The sequence below is a fragment of the Loxodonta africana genome, chromosome 3 (assembly GCF_030014295.1).
Source record: "Loxodonta africana isolate mLoxAfr1 chromosome 3, mLoxAfr1.hap2, whole genome shotgun sequence".
In the NCBI taxonomy this organism is placed as follows: Eukaryota; Metazoa; Chordata; class Mammalia; order Proboscidea; family Elephantidae; genus Loxodonta; species Loxodonta africana.
Window position 1 is genome coordinate 121,628,045 of NC_087344.1, and position 26,282 is coordinate 121,654,326.

Sequence of the window (26,282 nt, forward strand, 5' to 3'; positions counted from 1 at the left end):
TCATTTCTTTGTTGGAGTCTAGGAAGCCTCAGATCTCAGCAGAACCTTCTGTCTCCAAACTGTGGCTGCTGGATAAGCTAGACAGAGAAACAAATCCTCCCTTTAAGCCTTATCCAACTCTTATAGACAGGTAAGTGACTGCTATCTCTACTGATGCTCTTTTCTGTGTTCCTAATTTTGGTACTCTTTTTTTCCTCCTTTTATCAGCATCAGCAGTGCCTTTATCAATTTTACTAGTCTTTTTAAAAACTAATTTTTGGTTTAGTTGACACTTTCTATTGTATGCTTATTTTTGTTCTACTCTGACTTTTTGACATGTAAGGATAATATTCATTTTTTATTTTCTTTGTTTTTTTTTTTGGAAATAAATTTTTTCTTCTCCTTTTCTAATACTTGTGTTTAAGCTTATCCAATTTTTATGTAACATACACCAAGTTTTGACATGAGTTTTATTATCATTTAATTAAATTTCCCAATTTTCATTAAGAATTCTTATTTGTCCAATTACTGAAAAGTATATTTCCTTATTTTCTAATATATAGGGGATCTATTAGTTACTTTTTTTTTTTTTTTAATGATTTCTGGCTTATTTACATTATGGTCAGAGAACATACTCTTGTTCAAAATTATAGTGTTCTTATGTTTTAGAAGCCTTGGTAACACAGAGGTTAAGCGCTAGGCTACTAACCGAAAGGTCGGGGGTTCGAACTCACCAGCTGCTCCAGGAGACAAAGATGTAGCAGTCTGCTCCCATAAAGGTAAAAAAAAAAAACAACAACAACAAAACCCTGTTACCATCGAGTCAGTTCCTACTCATAGCCCCCTATAGGATAGAGTAGAACTGCCCCATAGTGTTTCTAAGGCTGTAATCTTTACGGAGGCAGACTGCCACATCTGTCTTCAGGGAAGCAGCTGGTGGGTTCCAACTCATCCTAGTGCTTAACCACTGCACCACCAGGGCTCCTTTTCCATAAAGGTTACAGCCTTGGAAACCCTGTAGGGCAGCTCTACTCTGTCCTATATGGTTGTTATGAGTTGAAATCAACTTGACAACAATGGAAATGGAATATGTTTTGAGACCTGCTTGCTTTTTGGGATTTATAGGACCACTTTACTATTGGCCCTACTCTCTTTCTCTCCTTCTTGGATTCCAGTTCACACATGTCAGCCAATTTTACTGTACTCTCTAGTCTCTTTAGCCCTTTCCTATTTTTCATCCTCTTGTGTATCTCAGGAAACCCTGGTGGCGCAGTGGTTAAGAGCTCATTTCCTAACCAAAAGGTAGGCAGTTGGAATCCACCAACCACTCCTTGGAAACCCTATAAGGCAGTTCTACTCTTTCCTATAGGATCCCTATGAGTCAGAATTGACTCCAGGGCAATGGGTTTTATTTTTGGTGTGTCCCAGTGCTTCCATTGATATATTTTCTCCTGAGTAATTCTTCTAGTGTATCTCACCTGCTTTTAAATATATTCTTTAAATTACTAATTCCAGATATACATTTTTTAACATCCAGAATTTCTTTTTGTCATTTTTGTTTCTGTTTTACGGTAAACCATTTCAATCTGACGTCTTACCTTTAATTATTTGAATGTACCAGTCATAATTATTTGAAAATCTCTGTGTGATAACTCCATTATCAGGATGGGTTTGTTTCTATTGTCTCTTGTAGCTCTTTGTTTTCTGTTATGTTGCTTTGTTTCTTTCTAAGTCTGGTTGTTTACATCAACCAACTGGTTGAGTGTCAGACATTGACTATTAAAAAAAAAAATGAAGAGATAATTCTAAACTAGGAGAATGTTATCTTTATCCAGAGAAGATTTGTTTTGTTCTGTTAGGCAACGAAACCCATAAAACCAAACCCGTTGCCACTGAGTTGATTCTAACTCATAGCAACCCTATAGGACCGAGGCCTCATAGGGTTTCCAAGGAGCAGCTGGTGGATTCAAACTGCCAACCTCTTGGTTAGCTGCCGAATGCTTAATTACTATGCCACCAGGGTGCCAAAAATCTTTGTTCATGTTGATTAAATCACTGATTTGGATCACCACAAAATGGGATTAAGTCTATTTCCAGTCTACCCGTACTTCTTTCTTATAGCCCTTCAGAATTCCAGCCCATAGCTCAGGGGGTTGGGGAGAGGTGGGTTGCCAAGGCACCCTTCTTGCTGCGCTCCAAACTACAGTTTTTGTCCCTGGGTGGTGAAAACAGTTTGTACTTGTCCACTTACCTGAAAGTTAGCAGTTTGAACCCACCTAGCAGTGTGACAGAAAAACGGCCTGGTGATCTGCTTCTGTAAAGGTTACAGCCAAGAAAATCCTATGGAACAGCTCGCACTGGGCTGTCATGTGTCAGAATTGACTTGATGGCAATGAGTTTGGTTTTTTTTTTTTTTCCTTTTAGCTCTATGAGTCTAGAAAAAATCTTTGCTTAACATCCCAGCTTTCAGGGGCCTCTTCTAAAGTTGACAGATGACTCTTGGGGAAATGTGTTCTCAAATGCCAAGCTCATCTTTCTGGATTTGCTTCTTCTCCAAATCTTTGCTAATAACTTACTTTTTACTGCTTTGTTAGCTCTTCAATGCTTTTGAACATGTGTCTTTTTTATAGGTTATCCTGCTTTTTTATTTCCTCTCGTTGAAAGAATTGATCTGATTGCTAATGGTCTACTCTACCAGTGTAGGATTTTTATATTTGTTAACTCCTTTCCTAATTTAATTTCTTTCTTTGTGTGCCATTTTTTTGTATAAATTCTTCAGTTCTATTTTTTAATTCATGGTTTGGCAAACTATGGCCTGTGGGCCAGTCACCTGTTTTTGTGAAGAAAGTTTTATTGGAACATAGCCATACCTATGGAAACCCTGGTGGCATGGTGGTTAAGTGCTACGGCTGCTAACCAGGTGCTCCTTGAAAACTCTATGGGGCAGTTCTGCTCTGTCCTATGGGGTTGCTATGAGTTGGAATCAACTCAACGGCAAAGGGCTTGGCTTGATTGGCTACAGCTTTACATATTGTCTATGGTTGCTTTTGCATTACAGTAGCAAATCTGAGTCCTTTTTGACAGAAATCATATGGACCACAAAGCCCAAAATATTTACTGTCTGACCTATTAAGAAAAAGTTTTTGACCCTTCTTTTTTTTTTTTTTTAATTTATTATTTTTTCTATCTAGGCAATAGTTTATTTTATCTACTACTGACTTAAAAAAGATTAATGATAGTTTTCATTTTTAAAATACCTATTTTTTTCTACCCACCTATTATTATTTCATTTCTGTATGGTTTTGCTTTATAACCCAAATTCTGCATCTGAATTGGATTAAGGGGAAAAAAGAAATTATTGGACCTAGAAGCAGAAATTTGTGATTTAAACCACTATATAAAGTTACTGAACATCATTAGCTATTAAAAATCTGTTGCCATCAAGTCGATTCTGAATCATAGCGACCCAGTAGGACAGAGTAGAACTGCCCCTTTGGGTTTCCAAGGCTATAATCTTTATGGAAGCAGACTACCACATCTTTCTTCCACAGAGTGGCTTGTGGGTTCGAACTGCTGATCTTTTGGTTAGCAGCCGAGCACTTAACCTCTTTACTATCACGGCTCCTTTCATTAGCTACTAGGGAGAGGCAAATGAAAACAATGAGATACCACTTAACTCACCAGATAGAACACACAGGCATTAAATTGACTACATCTGTGGAAGGAGATGATGGAAAAGCTTAGTATCATCAGTCAAACAAGGCCAGAGGCTGGCTGTGAAACAGACAATCAATTGTTCATACGTAAGTTGAAGTTGAAGAAAATTGGAACAAGTCCAGGAGAGCCAGAGTATGACCTTAAGTACAACCAACCTGAATTTTGAGACCATCTCAAGAATAGATTTGACACATTGAACACTAATGACCGAAGACCAGATGAGTTGTGGAATGACATCAAGGATATCACACATAAAGAAAGCAAGAGGTCATTAAAGAGACAGGAAAAAAAGAAAAGACCAAAATTGATGTCAGAAGAGACTCTGAATCTTGCTCTTAAAAGTTGGGTAGCTAAATGGAAGGGACGACATGATGAAGTAAAAGAGCTGAACAGAAGATTTCAAAGGGAAACTCAAGAAGACAAAGTATTATTTTACTTTGTGCAACAACCTGGAGTTAGAAAACCAAAAGGGAAGGACACTCTTGGCATTTCTCAAGCTGAAAGAACTGAAGAAAAAGTTCAAGCCTGGAGTTGCAATAGTGAAAGATTCTACAGGCAAAATATTGAATGACCCGAGAAGCATCAGAAGAAGAAGGAAGGAATACACAGAGTCACTGTACAAAAAGAATTGGTTGATGTTCAACCATTTTAGGAGATAGCATATGATCAAGAACCAGTGGTATTGAAGGAAGAAGTTCAAGCTGTACTGAAGGCATTGGTGCAAGAAACAAAGTTCCAGGAATTGATGAAATACCAACTGAGATATTTTAACAAACAGATGCAGTGCTGGAGGTGTTCACTCATCCATGCCAAGAAGTTTCAAAAACAGCTACCTGGCCAATCTACTGGAAGAGATCCATATTTGTGCCATTCCAAAGAAAGGTGATCGAACAGAATGCATAAATTGTCAAACAATATCATTAATATCACACATAAGTAAAATGTTGCTGAAGATCATTCAAAAGTGGCTGCAGCAGTACATCGACAGGAAAGTGCCAGAAATTCAAGCCGGATTCAGAAGAGGACATGGAATGACAGATATCATTGCTGATGTCAGATGGATCTTGGCTGAAAGCACAGAATACCAGAAAGATGTTTACTTGTGTTTTATTGACTATGATTGACTGTGTGGATAATTATAAATTATGGATAACATTGTGAAGAATGGGAATCCCAGAACACTTAGTTGTACTCATGAAGAACCTGTACATAAATCAAGAGGACTTGTTCAAAACAAGAGAAAACTGCGAGGTTTAAAATCAGGAAAGGTGGGTGTGAGGGTTGTATCCTTTTACCATACTTATTCAATCTGTATGCTGAGCAAATAATCCAAGAAACTGGACTATATGAAGAAGAATGTGCCATCAGGATTGGAGGAAGACTCGTTAACTACCTGAGATATGCAGATGACACAACCTTCGTTGCTGAAAGTGAAGAGGACTTGATGCATTTACAGATGAAGATCAAAGACTATAGCCTTCAGTATGGATTACACCTCAAGACAAGGAAAACAAAAATTTTCACAACTGGACTGATAAGCACATCATGATAAATGGAGAAAAGATTAAAGGTGTGAAGGATTTTGTTTTACTTGGATGCGCAATCAATGGCCATTGAAGTGGCAGTCAGTAAATCCAACGATGCATTGGGCAAATCTGCAAAAGACCCATTTAAAGTGTTAAAAAGAAAAGATGTCACTTCAAGGACTAAAGTCTGCCTGATCCAAGTGTTTTCAATCACCTCATATGCATGCGAAAGCTGGACAATGAATGAAGACTGAAGAATTGATGCCTTTGAATTATGGTGTTGGTGAAGAGTAGTGAATACACCACGGACTGCCAGAAGAAGGAACAAATCTGTTTTGGAAAAGTACAGCCAGAATGCTACTGAGAAGCCAGGATGGCAAGACTTTGTCTCACATACTTTGGAAATGTTATCAGGAGGGACCAGTCCCTGGAGAAGGACATCGTACTTGGTAAAGTATAGAATCAGTGAAAAGTAGGAAGACCCTCAACAAGATGGATTGACACAGTGACTGCAACAATGGGCTCAAGCATAACAACAACTATGAGACCTGGCAGTGTATTCTTCTGTTGTACATAGGGTTGCTATGAATTGGAACAGACTCAGTGATACCTAACAGCAGCAACAACAAGATGAAAAAAAACAAATGTTGGTGAAGGTGTATAGAAATTGGATCCCTTATTCATTTCTGGTGGAAATACAAAATGGTGTAGTTGCTGTGGAAAACCGTTTGGTGGTTCTTCAAAAAATTAAACATAGAACTGCCATATGACCCAGCAATCCCACTCCTGGGTATATACTCAAGAGACTTTAAATCAGTGACACAGACATATGTACACCAATGTTCATTGCATCACTAGTCACAATAGCCCAAAAGTGGAAACAACCTAAATGCCCATCAACAGAAGAATGAATAAACAAAATGTGGTAAATACATACAATGGAATACTATTCAGCCATAAAGAGAAAATACTGATACTTGCTACAACATGGATGCACCTTGAAAACATTTTGTCGAGTGAAGGAAGTCAATCACAAAATGACAGATATCGTATGATCTCACTTATATGAAATATCTAGAACAGGGAAATGTATAGGCTCAACGCTTATTAGTGATTACCAGGGGCAGGAGGGAGGAGAAAGGGGGGAATCATTATTTAAGAAGCACTGAGTTTCTGTTTATGGTGATAGACAGTTTGGCAACAGATATTGGTGATGGTTGCACGACATGATTAATGTAATTAGCGTCCCTAAATTGTACATGTGAAAATGTTGAACTGGCAAATAATGCGTTATATTTTTTCAACTATAAAAAAAGAACAAACACTATACTAACCTCTTAACCTATCATTTTTTTTTTTTTCATTTTCTACAGAACAATGGCTGTGACAACCAGATTGACATGGAAGGCGGAAAAGAGTCTGCAAAAGCTACTTGGACACGTTTCCTTGAGTCTTCTTTACAAATCTAGTGTTCATGGATCTAGCATTGAAAATATGCTTCAGAGATGTGCTTATCAGGGATCCACTGTAACAATGATTTATACTAATAACAATACTTTTGGAGCCTTTATACTTGGGCATTATCCTAATATAGAGGAAGAATCTGAAAACCCAGATTCTTCCTTCTATTTTTCATTCAAAAAGGATAACAGAATTGAAGTACCAACTTTTCTTTTTAATAGAGCACCTAAAATTACTGATGACAGTTTGTCGTTTTATTCCTGTGATCGTGTGCTTTTCTGTTTAGTGCCAAACTTTAAAAAAATTCTTATTGATGGTCCTTTGAGAGATAAGCAATTTACAACTTCCAAGTTGCATTTTGACTATTTGGAATGTGAAGTTTTTCGGGTTGAAGGTAGGTTAAATTGGATAATCCTATATTCTGTTTCCAATCCTTGTGTTTGGTAGATTTTAATTTATTTAAAAGAACAAGGAAAAATGAGAGGAATAATCAAATTTCTTGCCAGTCGATATTCTTTCCTAAACTCCAAACTAAAACCTGAGCATAGATATTATGAGGTTATTATCTGGAAAGTATAGCCAGTTTTGAGCAAAATAAATTGACTAGTCTGAGTGGAAATAGAGAGAGAGAGGAGAGAGAAAGAGAGACCTAACCATCAGAACAGGTCTTAACTGACATCTGTCCCCTTCTGGGTCAGCCCTAGATCCCCTAGGCACAGTGATGTGAGGATTCCCAGGGCAAGTTAATGTGCAGAGAGGACCACTTTCTCTCATCTTCTCATTGTGCTGCCCACCCTAACTGAACAGCTTAGCTCCAGGTTATGCAAGCAGACTCAATGTCCTATTTAGGAGGTAAATCTGGCCTCATTTAATCAATGACAAGTTAAAAAATTTATTATGCTATTTTTTCTTCCCATAGGAATTAAGAATGATTCAGGCTACGTAAGGAGAATAACAAGGGCCACACAGTAAGTTTGGTTTTTGGGCCACCCTATTCCTCATTTAATTTAGGCTAATTATGTAAAGGGTGCTGACAATGAAATAGTAGGAAAGATGTATATCCTATAACTTAGAACGATTAAAAAAATGAGTTGTAATTTTACTGACGTATATAATGTTCAAGGCAGTTGAGAATAACCCCCACCACAAAATATCAAAACAAAACACTAACAACTGTGAAACTTTAAAAATCCACTTGATCACAATTGACAAATTTTACTTTATGTTTCTCTTCAGACTGTTAATTTCAAAGTTTTCCAGGTAGAGTCTGTATGACCATTTTCAATAATTCCTCTGAATCCTTTCCTTGAGAATAAAGCCTCTGGAGGAATGTCAGTACATGTTGAAAACAGAGCCTCCTCTCCTCAATTTATATATACTTGTACATATTTTATTTTGAATTCACTTAATATAGCATTATTAACATACGTAGTCATTCATCTTCAGAGTGGCTGGTATTTCTCAATAGGTTTATGTGAAACAAGGCTAATAGTTTAACAATGGTTTTGTTGCTGTTTAATATTTAGCTTGAGTCAGATATAAATGCATATTTCTTAAAGCACAAAAATGCGTAATTATAGAACCACTTCAAATCATTTTACAGAATAATTTAAGATCAAAATGTTAAGCAAATAATCAAAACATACCCTACAAAGGGGAGAAGACGCTCCTCGAGAATTTAGCTGCTCTTTAGGAAACGGTGGCTGTTGTGTTTAACTATTGCATTGTAATAGGCACAGAGAGCACCTCCTGGCTGAACTAAGAGCCTACAAACCCAGCACATGCTTGATTCCAGAACTTCGTATTCTCATGCTGGGTCCAGTTGGGTCTGGAAAGTCTACTTTTATCAATTCAGTTAAATCTGTTTTCCAAGGCCGTGTGATTCGACAAGCCATAGTGGGGTCTGATATCACCAGCATTACTGAACAGGTAAGTTCTTTTCCAAGTTCCCTGGGAGTTTTGTTTTATGGATGACAAAATTAGGTGTGTTCCCTTCTTTGCCATTTTCTCTCAGGACTTGACCCTCCTCCTTGTGTAAAAACAAATGATAAATCAAATATAAAACAGGAGTAAAAGTTTAATCAGAATTACCTCCATGGAGTTATATTATACAGGTAGACTTTCCATTTTTGTGGATGTAAAAGCGGTTATATAAAGAATACTTTTTGCTATTTGTTGTAAAAAAAAAAAGCAAGATTAAAAATACTTTGTGAAAATTTTGTCCCTTATATTTTATGTCTGTTTCTACTCATGTTCCATATGGTTATACCTGTATTGAAATACCTTTCTGTTTTTAAAAATAAAATAATTATGTAATATAATAATATTCTATTATAAGAAGTGATCATGAAAATCAAAATAACATTCATTTTGGTGGATCAACCTTCAGAGACCAAATCTATCTATGCACAAACACTCTTATTTACCATTTAATGTATTTAAGGAAATAAGTACTAATACTTATTTATCATGGCTCTAAAGTTAGTGCAGCCTAATTTGTCAAACTTTAGAAATTTTTTCTAAAGTTCGACAAATTAGGCTGCACTATTTTTCTAGAAACTTTCTTCTGTTCTATGCTTGCTAAAGTTATCATACAATCTAACCAAAAAGGTAAAAAATATTTTTTGAAAAAGTGCATTAACTGTTCGCACCAGCCAGGTACTTCGAACTGAAGGAATATGGGGCAAATGTTTTGTGAGAGAAACTCAGTCTCTGGCTGTTCAGAGACTCTTATCTTTGAAGAATTGAAGTTATAAAGGAAACAAATGAACAGTTAATGAAACTATGAATGTGCATATTGACATTCTTAAAATTTCACAAGGTGCCTTAAGTATGTACCTCTAATGCTTTGTGTAATTCTTTTCACGTTGAGGCATTCTGAAACTCATTCTTCTAGCAAAATCTCCAATGAGTTACTCTTCGGCATTTCATGGATCGATGGGAGCTTTTGACTCTATCACAGAGAGTCTACAGAGGCTTTCTAGGAGTCCTTGAGTGGTACAAACAGTTCAGTGTTTAGCTACTAACTGAAAGGTTGGCAGTTTGAGTCTATTCTTAGGTGCCTTGGGAGAAAGACCTGGCAAGCTACTTCCAAAAGATCACAGCCATCGAAAACTTGATGGAGCACATTTCTACTCTGAAACATGTAGGTTGGCATCAGTTGACGTGGGCTTGATGGCAATTTTTTTTTTTAATAGAAGGTTTCTACATTTCTGGTTTGGGATTTTGATATTCTTTGCCACTCGGAATGGGAGAACCGGATTAAAGTATTGCCTGATATTTTTGAGAAACCCTTTTTTGTGATTCTTCAAAAGTCTTCCATATTTATGCTTACTAAGTGAATTTGACCAACAAATAATATTTTTTATAGGTGTACTCCTGAAAATAATCTGGAGATCATATTGAGTGTGTTTAGGAGAGATTTGGTTAAAGTTGTGCTCTCAAATGAGGCTTGTGTACCTCTGGGGATCCCTGAGGCATTTTCAGGGAGTCTGTGAGTTTTTTTTTTTTTTTTTTACAATAACACAAACTGTTTTTTGTGTTTTCTAGTGTACTGACATTTGAACTGATGATACAAGCATAGTTTTTCCTGTTGACACCTTAGTATGAATCAAATTGTTGTTAGGTGCCATTGAGTTGGCTCTGACTCATGGTGATCCCATGTACAATAGAACAAACCACTGCCTGGTCCTGCACCATCTTCAGTCTTTGGTGTGCCCAAGGCTATTGTTGCAGCCAGTGTGTATTTTGAATGCCTTCCAACCTAAGGGCCTCATCTTTGAGCACTGTATTAGATGATCTTCTGTTGTGATCCATAGAATTTTCATTGGCTAGTTTTCGGAAGTAGATTACCAGGTCTTTCTTCCAAGCTTGTCTTAGCCTGGATGCTCCATTGAATCCTGTCCACCACAGGTGACCCTGCTGGTATTTGAAATACTGGTGGCATAGCTTCCAGCATCATAGCAGCACGTAAGCCACCACAGTATGTGCAAGAAAGTAAAACAAACGAATACACAAAATGACAGTTTTACTTATGAGTATCCTTGATGAAGCAGTAAAAATTAGTGATTTTATTTTAAACACAACTGTTGAGTAAATACCATTTTGATATTTTGTGAGATGAAATGGGAAGTACACATAAAACGCTTCTGCTGCTTACCAAAGCATGATGGTTGTTGTTCGGAAACACTGGTCCAAATGAGTTGTGAGCTGCACCCTTTCGTGTAACATCAGTTTTAACTTGCAAGGACAACTGACAGACTTGATTACTCAGACTCGAATATTCGGTAGACATATTTAAAAAAAATTGTTTATTTTTATTGTGCTTTAAGTGAAAGTTTACAAATCAAGTCAGCCTCTCATACAAAAATTTACATATACCTTGCTATATACTCCTAGTTGCTCTCTCCCTACTGAGACAGCACACTCCTTCTCTCCACCCTGTATTCCCGTGTCCATTCAGCCAGCTTCTGTCTGCCTCTGCCTTCTCACCTTGCCTCCAGACAGGAGCTTCAGCAGACAGTTTTTAAAAAATGCACAAAGTGAGCCTATTTCTTCAAGGAAAACCAATCAGAGTTGGCTGCAAATGATAAAATTTGAGCTTCGAAACAAATATTAGAACGTTGGAAAACTTACATCTACTGCTGTGACCTTGGCAGTTTCTTAGTAAACTCTTAGCTGATGAGATTAGCAGTGGTATTAATGAACGTGATGTCTTAGTATTATATAACAAAATGTGTCAGTATTTGGAAGATCTGCAGGAGCCAATGAACCAATATTTTTCAAATAACCACTGCACCAGATTACAGAATTGTCATGGATAAAAGATACATTTAAAGTGTAAGATATACCACTCTTTTCTATAACTGATTTTGAAAAATAATTTTATTTTTCACAAAAATATTATTTCAGTTGACATTAATCGATTAGTGATTTTATTTTTTAAAGACTTAAGAAACATTTAAAACTTGTTTCAGCTTTAATTGCTAATGTGATAATTATAAATAGATATGATTAATCTTTAGAATCTTCAATAATTTTTTAGAGTCCAGAGGCGTCCTAGGGCAGAAAAGCTTGAGGACGATTGTGCAAAAATATTGACCAGTCTCTGTTCTTCTATTGTCATGTGTTGGGTGCTTGTTGAAGAGTGAACTTTTACACTTACTCTGTTTTGTTTTACAGTATAGGATATATTCCATTAAAGATGGAAAAGATGGCATATCTCTGCCATTTATGTTATGTGACTCAATGGGGCTGGATGAGAAAGAGGAAGCAGGATTATGCATGGATGACATACCCCACATTTTAAAAGGCTGCATACCAGACAGATATCAGGTAGGATTTTCCAATCTCCAAAACACTTCAAACCATTTTCGTCAATGTTTTTTGTTGAACTTTGGCCCCATACAGCAGTCTCAACCACCAAAAAGAGGTTCCAACATCAATTAACACTGCTCTACTTCAGATGAATAAAAATTCGTGTAGATGAAGTAAAGACTCTGCTTTTCCATAGCATTGAGAAATACAGTTATAGGACAGGCTTCTACTCATCCATGTTCCAGGAAAAGTTCAGAGGGAGATTGTGTTGAGATCAGCCTTTAAAACATGTAAATTAGTAAGGAGGCAGTTTTATCTCTTGTGCTTTTATAATATACCCACAAAGTATTGGAACAATTAACTACTTTCTATTGAGGTACGATACTATACTGTAAGTATTCAGGCTTCATGATTTAAATACCTAGATCCAAGGGCTGGCTCTGCACTAATTAGTTGTGTACGCTTAAGTGGATTACATTCCCTCTAAGCCTTAATTTTTTTAATGTGTAAAATGTAATAGTACCAGTCTCATAGGGGCTGAGTAGATTAAATGAGATGATGCACTCTAAGTGCTCAAAAAAGTTAACCATTGCTATCGCCTCTCTTTTAGGTGTTGGATATGATGCAATCAGCCTCAGTTTCTACACAGTGACCTTTAACTTTTGATTGTGCCTTATTGGAATCCTTAACTACGCACTCATTTACTCATTCCCCCAAAAAATCCGTTTGTTAAAAATCTAATACAGGCCAGACACTAAGCCAGTTACTGGAAACACAGTTGAATAAGAACATAATCGTATCCTCAAGAACCTCACAATCTAGTAAAGGAAAAAGAGACATAGATACAAGGAGGAGGAATAGGGCAGAGAAATGGAAGAAACCATGTACATACTAACGCTATAATTTTTCTTAATAGGAAGTTAATCAATTCAGTCTGACATTAAAACATACAGCTTAAAAATAAGGAATCTAACTTTTTACTTTGTTTTTTAATCTATCTTTTTAACCCTAGATTCTTGTCTTGTGTTAAGAAGTCATTAATGTGAAATTTGGCATGTCTTCTGTTTTACTTGTTTGTTTTTCTTCTGTAAAATGAAATAGATAGCAGTTTTGTTTAAATGGCATTTTCAATATATATTTTCTCTTATCTCCTTCTCTATTCTTTCATTCACTTAAACATACGTAATGCTTGGAGAAGAGTCTTAAATGGTGTATAATGAAAGTTAATGGTAGTTATTTTTGGAGACTGAGATTTGGTTTTTTTTTTTTTAACATTCCTTGTATTTTACTGTGTTATTTATAGTGAATGATTATCATTTTTACCAAAGCAAGGAAGTTATTATATTAGAAAGATATAATAGCATTATCCTCACAGTGGAAAGGAAGTACAGAGGGGAACTACTAAGTAGTCTGGGGAAGGAGTATTTGGGAGCAGTGAGAGAAATATTTGGGTTGGTAGTTGGTAGTGGTGGCATTTGAAGCATGAATTATGTCTTAATGAATTGAACAGACTCTCTGAATGTTACATTATGTTTCTATAACAGTTTAATCCTGAAAAGCCAATTACACCCAGTCATTCCACCTTCATCACCTCGCCCTCATTGAAGGAGAGGATTCACTGTGTGGTTTTTGTGTTAGATGTCAACTCTGTCAACAATCTTTCCTCTAAAATGGTGCAGAAGTTAAAAAGAGCTCATAAAGATGTACTACACTATGGTGAGTCTCATTGTACTTAAAAAATGTTTTGAAATAATAGATTCACAGGAAGTTGCAAAGAGTTCAGAGAGGGCCCGTGTAGCCTTTTACCCAATTTCCTGAACCCTCAGTTGGTAGCAATAGTGGGTAAAGATCACACACAGGCTTGGCTGAAGGAAAGACCATAAAATCTAGTCTTTAGGCTTTAAAGACTAGAATGGCCATGGTTTTTTCTATCATGTGAGATATTCCTATGGCTGGATAGGGGGACCACCTCCAAAAGCAGTGAGGATTCTGTATACTATGTGGCTAGGTAGAAAGATCAAAACCAGGAAATTGACTTTGGTAAAATGTATGTACATAGTTCTATGATATTTTATCACATGTGTAAATTTGTGTAACCACAGAACTATTCCATTAATGCAAACATCTCCCTCATATTACCCTTCATAGTCACAGTCACCCCTTCTTTCCTCCCGCACAATCCTTAACCCCTGGCAACCACTCAATCTCCATTATGTATTCATTTTGAAACTATTGTATAAATGAAATTATACAGTATGTCACCTTTTGAGATTCAAATTTTTTTTTACTCAGCCTAATGTTCTTTGAAGTCTACCCAGATTCTTGGGTGTAATGATTGTTCCTTTCTAGAGACAGTCCATGGATTGCAAACAAGTATTGCTCCTAAGTCTGTCTTTTAGTCCAATTTGTACATGAGTTAGAACAGTTAGGTACAGTTCATATCTAATGTCAGTCAAGTGTTTGTCTTAGTAAAACAGTATATAGTGTATCTTTCTATGCATAGAAAACATTAAAGAAACATTTCCAAATACACTAAAACATCTTTAACACAATAACAGTAATAATAATAATATTTTGAGGCATGTTGCAAAGTAGCACCCATTTGTTATTACTAACCACTGTATATACTTCGATTTTTAATATAATAGGCTTTACGAGGGCTAATTCATAACTACAGGCTGTATGTAAGTTGTCGTTGGTAACCCAGGGACCGCCTGTGTTGTTGAGTAGGATTCCATGATGTAGATATATCATAGTTTAACTATTCTTTATTGAAGAATATTTTGGTTGCTTCCACTTTAGAATTATTAAAAATAAAGCTACTATGAACATGAATCTATAGGTTTTTGTACAGACATAAGTTTTCATTCCCCCAGGATAAGTTTCCAGAAGTGAAATTACTGCATTGTATGATGAGTGTATGTTTAGTTTTTTTAAAAAATCATCAAAGTATTCTCTGGAGCGATAATATCATTTTACATTCCCACCGGCAATGTATGAGGGATCCAGCTTCTCTGTATCTCACTAGTATTTGGTCTCGCCGTCACTTAGAAACACTTTAGCTGTTCTAGTTAAGTGCGTAGCGATAACTCCTCATGATCTTAATTTGCGTTGCCCTAGTGACTCATGATGCTGAATATCTTGTCGTGCGTTTATTTGCTGTCCGTACATCCTCTTCAGTGAAATGTCTCTTCATGTCTTTTGCCTATTTTCTAATTGGATTATTTGGTTTTGATTTTTAAGTTTTCAAAATCTTTATAAATTCTAGATATTAGTCTGTTGTCAGATATGTGGTTTGCAGATGTTTTCTCCCAGTCTGCAGTTATCTATCCATCATCTCAAGAGTGTCACTCACAAAACAAAATTTTAAAATTTTGATGAAGCCCAATTTACTGATTTCTCTTGTAATGGCTGTACTTTTCTGTGTCGTGTCTAAAAGCACTTCACCAAGCCGTGTTTTGCTAGCTGCTATTGAGTGGGCCCCAAGTAGAACAGAATGAAATACTGCTGGTCTTATGGCATCCCATGATTGATTACAGATTGGGCCATTTGATCCATAGGATTTTTATTGTCTAACTAGATCACCAGCTCTTTTTCCCTAGTTTGTCTTAGTCTGGAAGCTCCACTGAAACACGTTCAGCGTCATAGCAACACCCAAGCTTCCACTGTCGGACAGGTAGTAGCTGTGCATGAGGTACATCGTCCAGAAATCAAACCTGGTGCCTCACATGGAAGGCATGAGTTCTGCCACTTATCCACCACTGCCTTCTCACCAAGCCCCAGATCCTACAAATTTTTTTCTAAAAAATTTATAATCTTATATTTTATGTTTAAATATATGATTATTGTTAAGTCAATTTTTATATAAAGTGTGGGGTTTAGGCCAAGGTTCTTTTTTTTTTTTTTAATTGTACTTTACATGAAAGTTTACAGGACAAACTTGCTTCTTATTAAACAGTTAGTACACGTATTGTTTTATGACATTGGTTAACAACCCCACAACATGTCAACACTCTCCCTTCTTGTCATTAGGTTCCCTATTTACCGGCTTTCCTGTCCCCTTCTGACTTGTAGTCCTTGCCTCTGGGCTAGCGTGCCCATTTCGTCTCGTCCAAGGTTCAATGTTTTTTTTTTTGCCTGTGGAATCCAGTTCTTCCAGCACCACTTATTGAAAAGGCCACCATCCCTCCATCGAATTGCTTTTATACCTTTGTCAAAAATCATTTGTCCTTACTTGTGTTGTTCTGTTTCTGGGTTCTCTATTCTGTTTCATTGATCTGTCTCTCTATCTCTAGACCAATATTGATAGGGATCATATTAAACTTATATATTGATTTTGGGGGATTGTATCTTTTAATATGTCCAATCCATGAACACAATGTGCTTCTCTATCTATTTGGCTTTTCTTTGATTTCTTTCATCAGCATTCTATAGTTTTCAGCATGTAAGTCCTGTGCATGTTCTGTTTGATTTATACCTAAGTATTTCACTTTCTTCAGTGCTTGTAAATAGCATTGACTTTCTAATTCTGGCTTTCGTAATTATTGTTGTGTTGTTGTTATGTGCTGTTGAGTTGGTTCTGACTCATGGTGACCCCATGCACAGCGGAACGAAACACCGCCCAGTCCTGTGCCATCCTTACAATCATTGATATGCTTATAATTATTAGCAGCATATGGATTTAAAACTGAGTTTTGTATGTAGATCTTGTTTACTGAGACATTGCTGGACCCTCTTGGAGTTTTTTTTTTTAAATCAGTTCTTTGGAATTTTCTATGTATACTATTATGTCATCTGCAAATAAGGACAGTCTTATTTCTTATTTTCCAATCTGTATGCTTTTTATTTCTTTTTCTTGTCTTACTGTGCTGGCTAGGACTTCTTGCAGCACGTTGAATAATGATGTAGACGTCTTTGTAGTATTCCCAGTCATAGGAGGAAAGCATTCAGCATTTCACTATTAGGTTAGCCGTCGGTTTTTAATATATGCTCTTTATCACACTGAAGAAGTTTCCTTTATACCTAGTTTTCTGAGAGTTTTTATCATGGATAAATGTTGAATTTGTTCAAATGGTTTTTCTGAGTAGATGGGTACAGTCATGAAATTTTTCTCCTTTGTCGTTGTTGTTAGGTGCCGTTGAGTCAGTTCTGACACATAGGAACGCTACGCACAACAGAATGAAACGCTGCCTGGTCTTGCTCCATCCTCATAATCCTTGCTATGTTTGAGCCCATTGTGGCAGCCACTGTGTCAATCCATTTCATTGAGTGTCTTCCACTTTTTCATTGACCCCCTATTTTTGCAGCAAAGTCTGTTGCCTTCGAGTTGATTCCAACTGATAGCGACTTATAGGGTCGCTAAGAGTCGGAATCGACTCAACAGCAGTGGACTACTTTTGCAAGCATGTCCTTCCCCACAAATTGGCGCCTTTGGATGACATGTTAAAAGTCAGTGAGATGAAGTCTTGTCATCCTCCTTCTAAGGAGCATTCTGGCTGTACCTCTTCCAAGGTAGATTGTTCATTCTTTTGGTGGTTCTTGGTATTTTCAATATTCTTCACTACCAATGTAATTCCAATGCATCAATTCTTATTTGATCTTCCTTAATCAGTGTCTGGCTTTCACATGCAAATGAGTTGATCCAAAGTACCAAGGCTTGGGACAGGCGTCCCTTAGTCCTTAAAGTGACATCTTTGCTTTTTAACACTTTAAAGAGGTCCTTTGCAGCAGACTTACCCAATGAAATACATCGTTTGATTTCTTGATTGATGCTTCCATGGGTGTTGACTGTAGATCCAAGTCCATGTCCTCTTCTGAATCCGGCTTAAATTTCTGGCAGTTCTGTGTCAAAATAAAATCCTTGATAATTTTGATATTTTCTCCATTTGTCATGATGTTGCTTATTGGTCCAGTTTCGAAGGTTTTTGTTTTCTTTACGTTGAGGTGTAATCCATACTGAAGGCTGTAGTCCTTGATCTTCATCAGTAGGTGCTTCAAGTCCTCTTCACTTTCGGTAAGCAAGGTTGTGTCATCTGCATATCGCAGGTTGTTAACGAGTCTTCCTCAAATCCTAATGCCACATTCTGTTGCATGTAGTCCAGTTCCTCAGTTTATGTGCTCAGCATACAGATTGAATATGTGTGGTGAAAGGATACAACCCTGATGCACACTCTTCTGATTTTAAATCACACAGTATCCCCTTGTTCTGTTTGAACAACTGCTCCTTGGTCTATGTTCAGGCTCTGCATGATCACAGTTAAGTGTTCTGAAATTCCCATTCTTTGCAGTGTTATCCATAATTTGTTTTGATCTTTTTGGATTGAATTGTGTCCCCCCAAAATGTGTGTTAACTTGGCTAGACTAATATTGTGTGATTGTCCACCATTTTATCATCTGATGTTATTTTTCTATGTTTTGTAAATCTTACCTCTGGATGTTAATGAAGCAGGATTAGAGGCAATTATGTTAATGATGGAGGACTCAATCTACAAGATTAGGTTATATCTTGGGTCAGTTTGTTTGAGATATAAAAGAGAGAAGTAAGCAGAGAAATAGGGGAACCTCATACCACCAAGAAAGTAGCACCAGGAGCAGAGAGTGTTCTTTGAATTCAGGGCTGCTGCGCTGAGAAGCTCCTAGACCATGGGAAGATTGATGACAAGGACCTTCCCACAGAGCCAACAGAGAGAGAGCCTTCTCCTGGAGCTGGTACCCTGAATTAGGACTTCCAGCCTACTAGACTGTGAGAGAATAAACTTCTGCTTGTTAAAGTCATCCACTTGTGGTATTTCTGTTATAGCAGTACTAGATAACTAAGACATGACCCACACGGTTGAATGCTTTTGCATAGTCAATAAAACACAGGTAAATATCTTTCTGGTATTCTCTGTTTTCAGCCAAAGTTCATTTGACATCAGCAATGATATCCCTAGTTCCATGTCCTTTTCTGAATCCAGCTTGAATTTCTGACAGTTCTATGTCCATGTACTGCTGCAACTGTTTTTGGATTTTCTTCAGCAAAATTATACTTGCATGTGGTATTAATAATATTATTTGATAGTTTCCACATTCTGTTGGATCATCTTTCTTTGGAATGGGCACCTATAACTTTCTTCCAAATTTCTTGGCATAGATAAGTGAGTGCTTCTAGGGTTGCATCCTTTTGTTGAAACAGCTCAACTAGTATTCCATCAGTTCCTGGAGCCTTGTCTTTTGCCTATGTGTTCAGTGCAGCTTGGACTTTTCCTTCGGTACCATCGGTTCTTAATCATATGCTGTCTCCTGAAATGGATGATTGTTAACCAATTCTTTTTGATACAGTGACTCTGTGTATTCCTTCCATCTTTTCTGATGTTTAATGCATCATTGAAATTTTATTCTTTTTGAATTTTCACCCATCCTTACCTCTCTGGAATAAAACCCACTTGTTCATGATGAATAATTATTTTTACATATTGCTGAGTCCTATTTTATTAAGAATTTTCACATCTACATTCATGATGAATTTTGGTTGTAGTTTTCTTTTTTTCCTACTGTCTTTTTTGTTTTGTTAGCAGGGTAATATTGACCCCATAAGATGAATTGGGAAGTGTTCCCGCCTCTTCTGTTTTCTTGAAGAGATTGTATAGAATTGGTGTTAATCTTTTTTTTTTTCTAATTTTTGTATGCTTTTGGTGAAAGTTTATCTCTTAAGTTTGTTTCTTATTCAAAAATTCATACACATATAGTTTTGCGTCATTGGTTGCTATCCCCACAATGTGACAGCACTCTCCTCCTTTCCACCCCCAGTTCCCAGTGTCCATTCATCCAGTTCTGGTCCCTTCTTGCCTTCTTGTTTTATTTTTGTGCAGAAGTTGCCCATATGGCCTTGTATATTTGATTGAACTAAGAAGCAGATTTCCCACAGGTGTTATTGTTTGTTTTATATGCCTGTCTAATCTTTGTCTGAAAAGTGGGCTTCAGGAATGGTTTCAGTTCTGAGTTAGTAGTGTCTGGGGGCCACAGGCTTGGGGGTTCCTCCAGCCAGACCAGTAAGTTTGACCTTTTTTGTGAATCTTCTTCTACATTTTTGTCTTGTTCTGTCCAGGACTCTCTGTTGTAATCCCTGGAGAGAGGTTGGTGGTATTCTTTAAATGTTTGGTAGACTTCTCTAGGGAAACAATCTGAACCTGGAGATTTCTTTTTCAGGAGTATTTAAATCACTAATTAAATTTCTTTAATAGTTACAGAACTATTCAAATGATCTATTTCTTATTAGGTGAGTTGTGATAGTTTTTCTGTGTTCAATTTCATTGATATCTGCTATCTTTGATTTTTTTTCATCTGCTTGATTTGGATTATTTTGCTCTAATTTTTCTAGTTTCTTGAGGTGTGAGCTTAGATGATTGTAGACTTTTCCTCTTTTCTATTATAAATATTCATTGCTATATATTTCCCTGTCAAAACATTGCTTTAGTTGCATTCTACAAATTTTGATATGTTGTACTTTCATTGTCATCCAACTTAATTTACTTTATTTTTTTTAATTTATTTACTTTGAGACTTCCTCTTTGACCTATGAATTATTTAGCAGTGTATTGTTTAAAGTATTTGGAGATTTTCCTCCTACCTTTATATTATTAACTTCTAGTTTAATTTTATTGTGGGCAAAGAAACACAGAACACACTCTGTCTCATTTCTTTTGAGTTTCTTGAGTTTTTTTTTTTTTGTTGTTGTTGTTATTCTCTCTTCCTTCTTGATATTCTAAGATGGTTTCTTTTATGGTTTTCATGTTGTTTCAAGAACTTCCTTTAGTCATTCTTTTAGGGTAGATCTGCTGGCAATACATTTTCATAGTTTTCCATTATCTGAGAATGTCTTTATTTCCCTTTCTTTCCTAATGGACAATTTTGCTGAACATAGTTAGAGGTTGACAGTTTTTTTTTTCCTTTTAGCATTGGAACAATGTTGTATCACTTGCTTCAGGCCTCTCTGATTTCCACTGTCATTAAAATTATTTTTGCTTTATAGATAAGGTGTCATATCTCTCTTGCTTTTGATTTTTCTTTGTTTTCAGAATTTTGGTTATGATGTGTCTTAGAATGGATTTCTTTGGGTTTATACTTTTTGGGGTTTTTCAGGTTCTTGAATCTGTAGGTTTATGTCTTTTTCCAAATATGAGAAATCTTTTGCCGTCATTTATTTGAATGCGTTTTCAGCCCCATTCTCTTTCTTCTTTCCTTCTAGGACTCTGAAGACATGAATTCTATAGCTTTTGTTATAGCCCTACAGACTCTTAATTTATTATTATTTTTCCTAGCATATTTGCTCTCTGTTGTTCAGAATGGATAATTTCTATTGTTGCAGCTTCAAATGCACTGATTCTTTACACTGTTTTCACCATGCTTTTGTTGAGTCCATCCATTGAGTTTTTTTGTTTGTTTCTGGTTATAATATTTTTTAGTTCTAGAATTTCCATTTGGTTCTTTTTCATATCTTCTATTTCTTTGCTAGACTTTCTACTTTATTATTAGTTTCAAGCATGTTTGTACTTGGTTGTTATGCATTTTTATGATGGTTACTTTAAAATCCTTGTCTAATAATTGTAATATTTTTTCATCTGATTATTGGCTGATTGTCTTTTCCCATTTGTGTTGAGATTTTCCTGGTTTGGGGTGTGACAATTGATTATTTTTTTAAATTTTATTTTTGATGAAAGTGTACACAACAAAACATACACACATTCAACAATTTTTACATATACAGTTCATTGACATTGATTACATACATCATATTTTGTCACCATTCTTCCTGTCTATGCCCATGTTGTTTCTGTACCCCTAACATAGATTCTCTTCCCCCTTAAAGTTCTCATCTGTATTTTAGAGTTACTGTTGTCCATTTGGAAACCCTGGTGGCGTAGTGGTTAAGTGCTACAGCTGCTAACCAAGAGGTCAGCAGTTCAAATCCACCAGGTGCTTCTTGGAAACTCTGTGGGGCAGTTCTATTCTGTTCTATAGGGTCGCTGTGAGTCGGGATTGACTCGACGGCAGTGGGTTTGGTTTTTTGGGTTTGTTGTCTATTTTAGGAGCCCTGGTGGCACAGTAGTTAAAGCATTCAGCTGCTAACCAAAAGGTCAGTAGTTTGAACCCACCAGCCACTCCACCGAAGAAAGATGTGGCAGCTTCATTATAGCCAGGTGGGGGTAAAAGGACAAATTCCCTACTAGGCTTTGTTTGACACTATTGAGTGAAAGAGTTCTTGTGTTACTGCTTCTCACTTGGCCTCCACTGACTCCTTGAGGGTAAGGAGCCTCATTATTGCTGAGTGAATGGTGGTAACAGTTCCAACTTTCCACTTTGCCTCCACTGACATGTGATTTACTCATCTGATCTCTGTGGTTTTGGGGAGAAGGCAGGAGATCCTTAGTAAAAGTATGAAATCACTGCTTTTATAAATGCTCACACACAACTTGCTTCCTTCCTCTTTCTTAAGGTTCTTTTTAGTCCCCAAACTCCTATTTTTTTTCCCTAACCACTTTAAAACACACTATTTGAATGGGATAGTAGATGATTGCAGCTTAGTATAAATTTAGTTGCATTTTGAAGTAACCTCTCATGCTGGAAGAAAAAGATCATTTCTGTTATTGGAAGAATTTCAGGTCCCATATTTATTGAGGCTGTTTCATTCTCTGAATCTTGAAATCACTGTACAGAAAGCATCTTTCACACATACCTAATGAACTTATTAACACATTGCTTTTTATGATATAAAACGACTGATTTATCTATTTTATGTAGGTATAGCACATGTGGCTTTACTTACTAAAGTGGCTAATTGGGATGAAATTCTTCAAGACGACTTTCTAAACATGAATAAATCTGTGACTTACAAAAGCCAGGTAAAGAATATTGATTGTAATCAGATATTATTGTAATAGTATCACAATCATACTATGTGTGTATGTGTGTATGCACACATAATGTATTCACAGGTGAATGAAGAACTCTATCAATGGCCTAGTAAATTCAAGTTTATACCCTGCTTTAGAACTGTAATGATCTGAGTTATAATTATATTCTGAAGAGAATTTCTTAAGCTGTTGGATTTTTAGTTTCTTTCTTGAATTATATTTAAATTCAGTCAAATTTCAAATATAGGATTATGGCTATTAAATGTATTTTTCCACAGATAATGCATGTCAGCAAAATGCTAAGCATTCCTATTTCTAACATCTTGATGGTTGGAAATTATGCTTCAGAGTATGAGGTGAACCACTTAAAGGATGTTTTGATTCTGTCTATGCTGAGGCAGATGTTGAGGGCCACAGATGACTTCTTAGACGATTTGCCTCTTGAGTGAACAGGTAATGTGTTCCCTTTCTGCTCTTCTCATGAAGTACTGGTACCTTCTGGGAAACTCTAAGCTGTACCTTAGTTGTGGCCCATTTGCCTGACTTATTTCTGTCAGCCATGTTAGGATACATGCTTGGTTTCTACTCGCATTTCTTTTGTTTTCAGATGAAATTTTTGGAATGTTACAGCTCTGCATGTAACATTAGCTGCCTGACCTTGACACTTGGCCCAACCCTGTACTGGCATGCCCCAGTTAGAATCAGTCTCTGCTAATAGCCTCCCGCAGGCTCTTCTCTCAGACCGTACTTTTGCCTTCTGTCCCTGACAGTATCTGACTGATGTCTTCTTCTAAGATCAGCCATACCTCAAGCCCAAAGGCCAGCCCTGAGAAGTGGTGGGTCAAAATATACCCTACCACAAACTTCTCTCCACATTTTTTCACCATTTACAACTTAGTTTATGTGACACCTTTCTAAACCTACCCAGGCAAAATTAATTGTTTCCTTACTTATTCTTCTACAGCACTTTACGTAAAACTCTAGGGAATGCAAGTCATGCTGACTAATGATTATACTATGTTTATACAAATACTTGTTTTCCTAGATAGGAAAACCTGGTGGTACAGTGGTTAAGAGCTCGATTGCTAACCAAAAGGCTGGCAGTTTGAATCGACCAGGCACTCCTTGGAAACCCTATAAGGTAGTTCGACTCTGTCCTATAGGGTCGCTATGAGTCAGAATCGACTTGACGGCAGCAAGTTTTTTTCTGAAATATGAGTTCTTTGAGAAACAGGGTTTGGATTTTACTTATCTTTGTATTCATAGAGTGAATACACAGTGACTGGCAGGGAGGAAGAATACCCTCCCATTACTTCTCTCCCTGTCTCCTCAGAGTGGCAACATGTACTTTTAACTTTTTCTCCTTTTAGAAGTGAAGACTGTGAAGAGATGAAATGCAGAAGAGGATAAATGGAACTAAAGAAGAGAGAGTTTTTCACTTACCTCTGGTTGAAAATATGAATTGAAGTTAAATGAGCAAAAAATTTTTTATGAACTTATATTTTATTTCTGTGAAAAAAAATAAAGTTTTTTTCCTCTAATAAACCCATGTCTGATTTTCATTAATTGAATTCTTAGTCATGATTCCAAAGTGGAGTGACCAAATAACATCATTTTATACTAGTACATGTCCAGAAGAAGGTTGTCTTATACAAGTGCCCCCAGAGGATTCTGATCCTCTGAGCAGTTGTAGAAGTCAATACTATTAGTAAGAAAAAAAATCCCAGACGAGAGTTTTTTTTTTTTTTTTTTGCCTAAAACATTTTTAACCGCCTTCTCTAAATTTCTTGTCTGTTTAAAAAAGAAAAAAGTTTATGTTGCAGTTATTTATAGTCTAACATTCTAATTTACTTTTTTAAATTGTAAAAAATATACATAACACAACATTTGTCAATTCAATATTTTTCAGGTGTAGGATTTAATGATATCAATTATATTAATCATGTTGTGCAACCATCACCCATAACCATTGCCAAATTTCCCATCACCGTGAACAGAAACGCACTGCTTCCTAACAGTGATTCTCCCCTTATGCCTCCATCCTACCCCTGTTTATTAGTAACTACTGATAAACTTTGGTCTCTCTACATTTGCCTATTTTTGTTATTACATGTAAGTGAGATCATACAATATTTGTCCTTTTGTAATTGACTTATTTCACTCAGCTTAATATGTTCAAGTTTCATCCAAGTTGTAGTATGTAGCAGGACTTCATTTCACTTTATGGCTGGTTAGTATTCTATTGTATGTATGCACCACAGCTTGTTTATACATTCATCCACTGACGAACATTTAGGTTGTTTCCTCCTTTTGGGTATTGAGAATAGTGCTGCAATGAATCTAATTTACTTTTAATCAGACTTGTTCTGTTCTTTTGAGAAGACCCATGTATTAAAACAAATAACAAAACCCATTTTCATTTTGTCGGTTCTTACTCATGGTGACTCCATGTATTACAATGCAGAACTGTTCCATAGGGTTTTGCTGGCTGTAATCTTTACAGAAGCAAATTGCCAGGCCTTGTACCACTGGGTGGGTTTGAACCACCAACTTTTAGGCTAGTAGTCAAGCACAAAACATTTTCACCACTAAGAAAACTCCTTAGGTTTGGTGTTGGAATATTTCTTCAAGTACAGCTGCAAGTAAATCTGTGATCAAGTGACTGACTATTCAAGGAATTACAATTCAGCCAAAGAGATGGGGTCTTTAAAAAGATCTAGGAATGGGATGGTCATGGAAATTGAGAAGTAGAGTCAGAATTACACATTAGGAACCAAAGTAGAGTGGTAATAGAGTGGCTATAATATTCATGCAGGAAGAAGCAAGTCACAAAAGTAAGGTGTGGTAGTCTGCATGTAATCCAGGGGAAAAATAAGTCACAGCCATTGTTGGTGGAGAGAGACTGAAGGTGATTGAAGACTCATCGTTTCCCTTATCAACTATAATGCCATAACTCATCTGTTCCCATAGTAAAGCCAGCAAAAATCTGGGCAGAGGAAGGTTTTGCTGGATGAAAAATTAGATTCAAGGCGGGAGTTGTTTATTCTCTTTGGAGGGATGGCATGGAGTGCCCTCATGAAGGAGATGGATACCCTAAACAGAAGAGGGAAAATGAGGAGATCGAGAGAAATATGCAACAAGGGAATGTCCGTGTGAACTAACATCCTTCGAAAGTATGAACGTTGAGGTCATGCTCCTTTTTTTGTGCTAAAAAGGACAATGTTCCCTAAATGATATTACATCTCCTGATCCTCTAGCACTATACTACTTTCAGAACTCTTAAATATTTACTGGGGGTAAATGTATGTTTGGAATTCACGTTGGAAAGACTGGTGAAGGGAGCCTCAAAAAGGTGGAAGGGAGGGGCCTATCTGGGACAGCACCATCCCAG

The 26,282-nt window shown here is 36.6% G+C and overlaps 1 protein-coding gene across 2 annotated transcripts; it reads left to right on the top strand.

Moving 5' to 3' along the window:
* Positions 1-24,403, top strand: IFI44L (interferon induced protein 44 like). Of its 2 annotated transcripts, none has more exons than XM_023549445.2 (9): positions 1-130; positions 6,596-7,077; positions 7,603-7,651; positions 8,417-8,612; positions 11,865-12,017; positions 13,544-13,715; positions 22,779-22,879; positions 23,170-23,344; positions 24,265-24,403. In XM_023549445.2, exons 2-8 carry the CDS (start codon positions 6,600-6,602, stop codon positions 23,338-23,340), a joined length of 1,320 nt encoding a protein of 439 aa, XP_023405213.1. In that variant the 5' UTR covers positions 1-130; positions 6,596-6,599; the 3' UTR covers positions 23,341-23,344; positions 24,265-24,403. The 2 variants fall into 2 exon arrangements, with proteins under 2 accessions (XP_023405213.1, XP_010589464.1); XM_010591162.3 differs by having other exon boundaries at positions 24,262-24,401.
* Positions 24,404-26,282: the final 1,879 nt, after the last annotated feature.

Coding starts and splice junctions, on each gene's coding strand:
- IFI44L (XM_023549445.2), top strand. CDS start 6,600: ATGGCTGTGACAACCAGATTGACATGGAAGGCGGAAAAGAGTCTGCAA. Junction 7,078..7,602: donor TGAAGTTTTTCGGGTTGAAG/GTAGGTTAAATT, acceptor TTCTTCCCATAG/GAATTAAGAATGATTCAGGC. Junction 12,018..13,543: donor GCATACCAGACAGATATCAG/GTAGGATTTTCC, acceptor TTTCTATAACAG/TTTAATCCTGAAAAGCCAAT.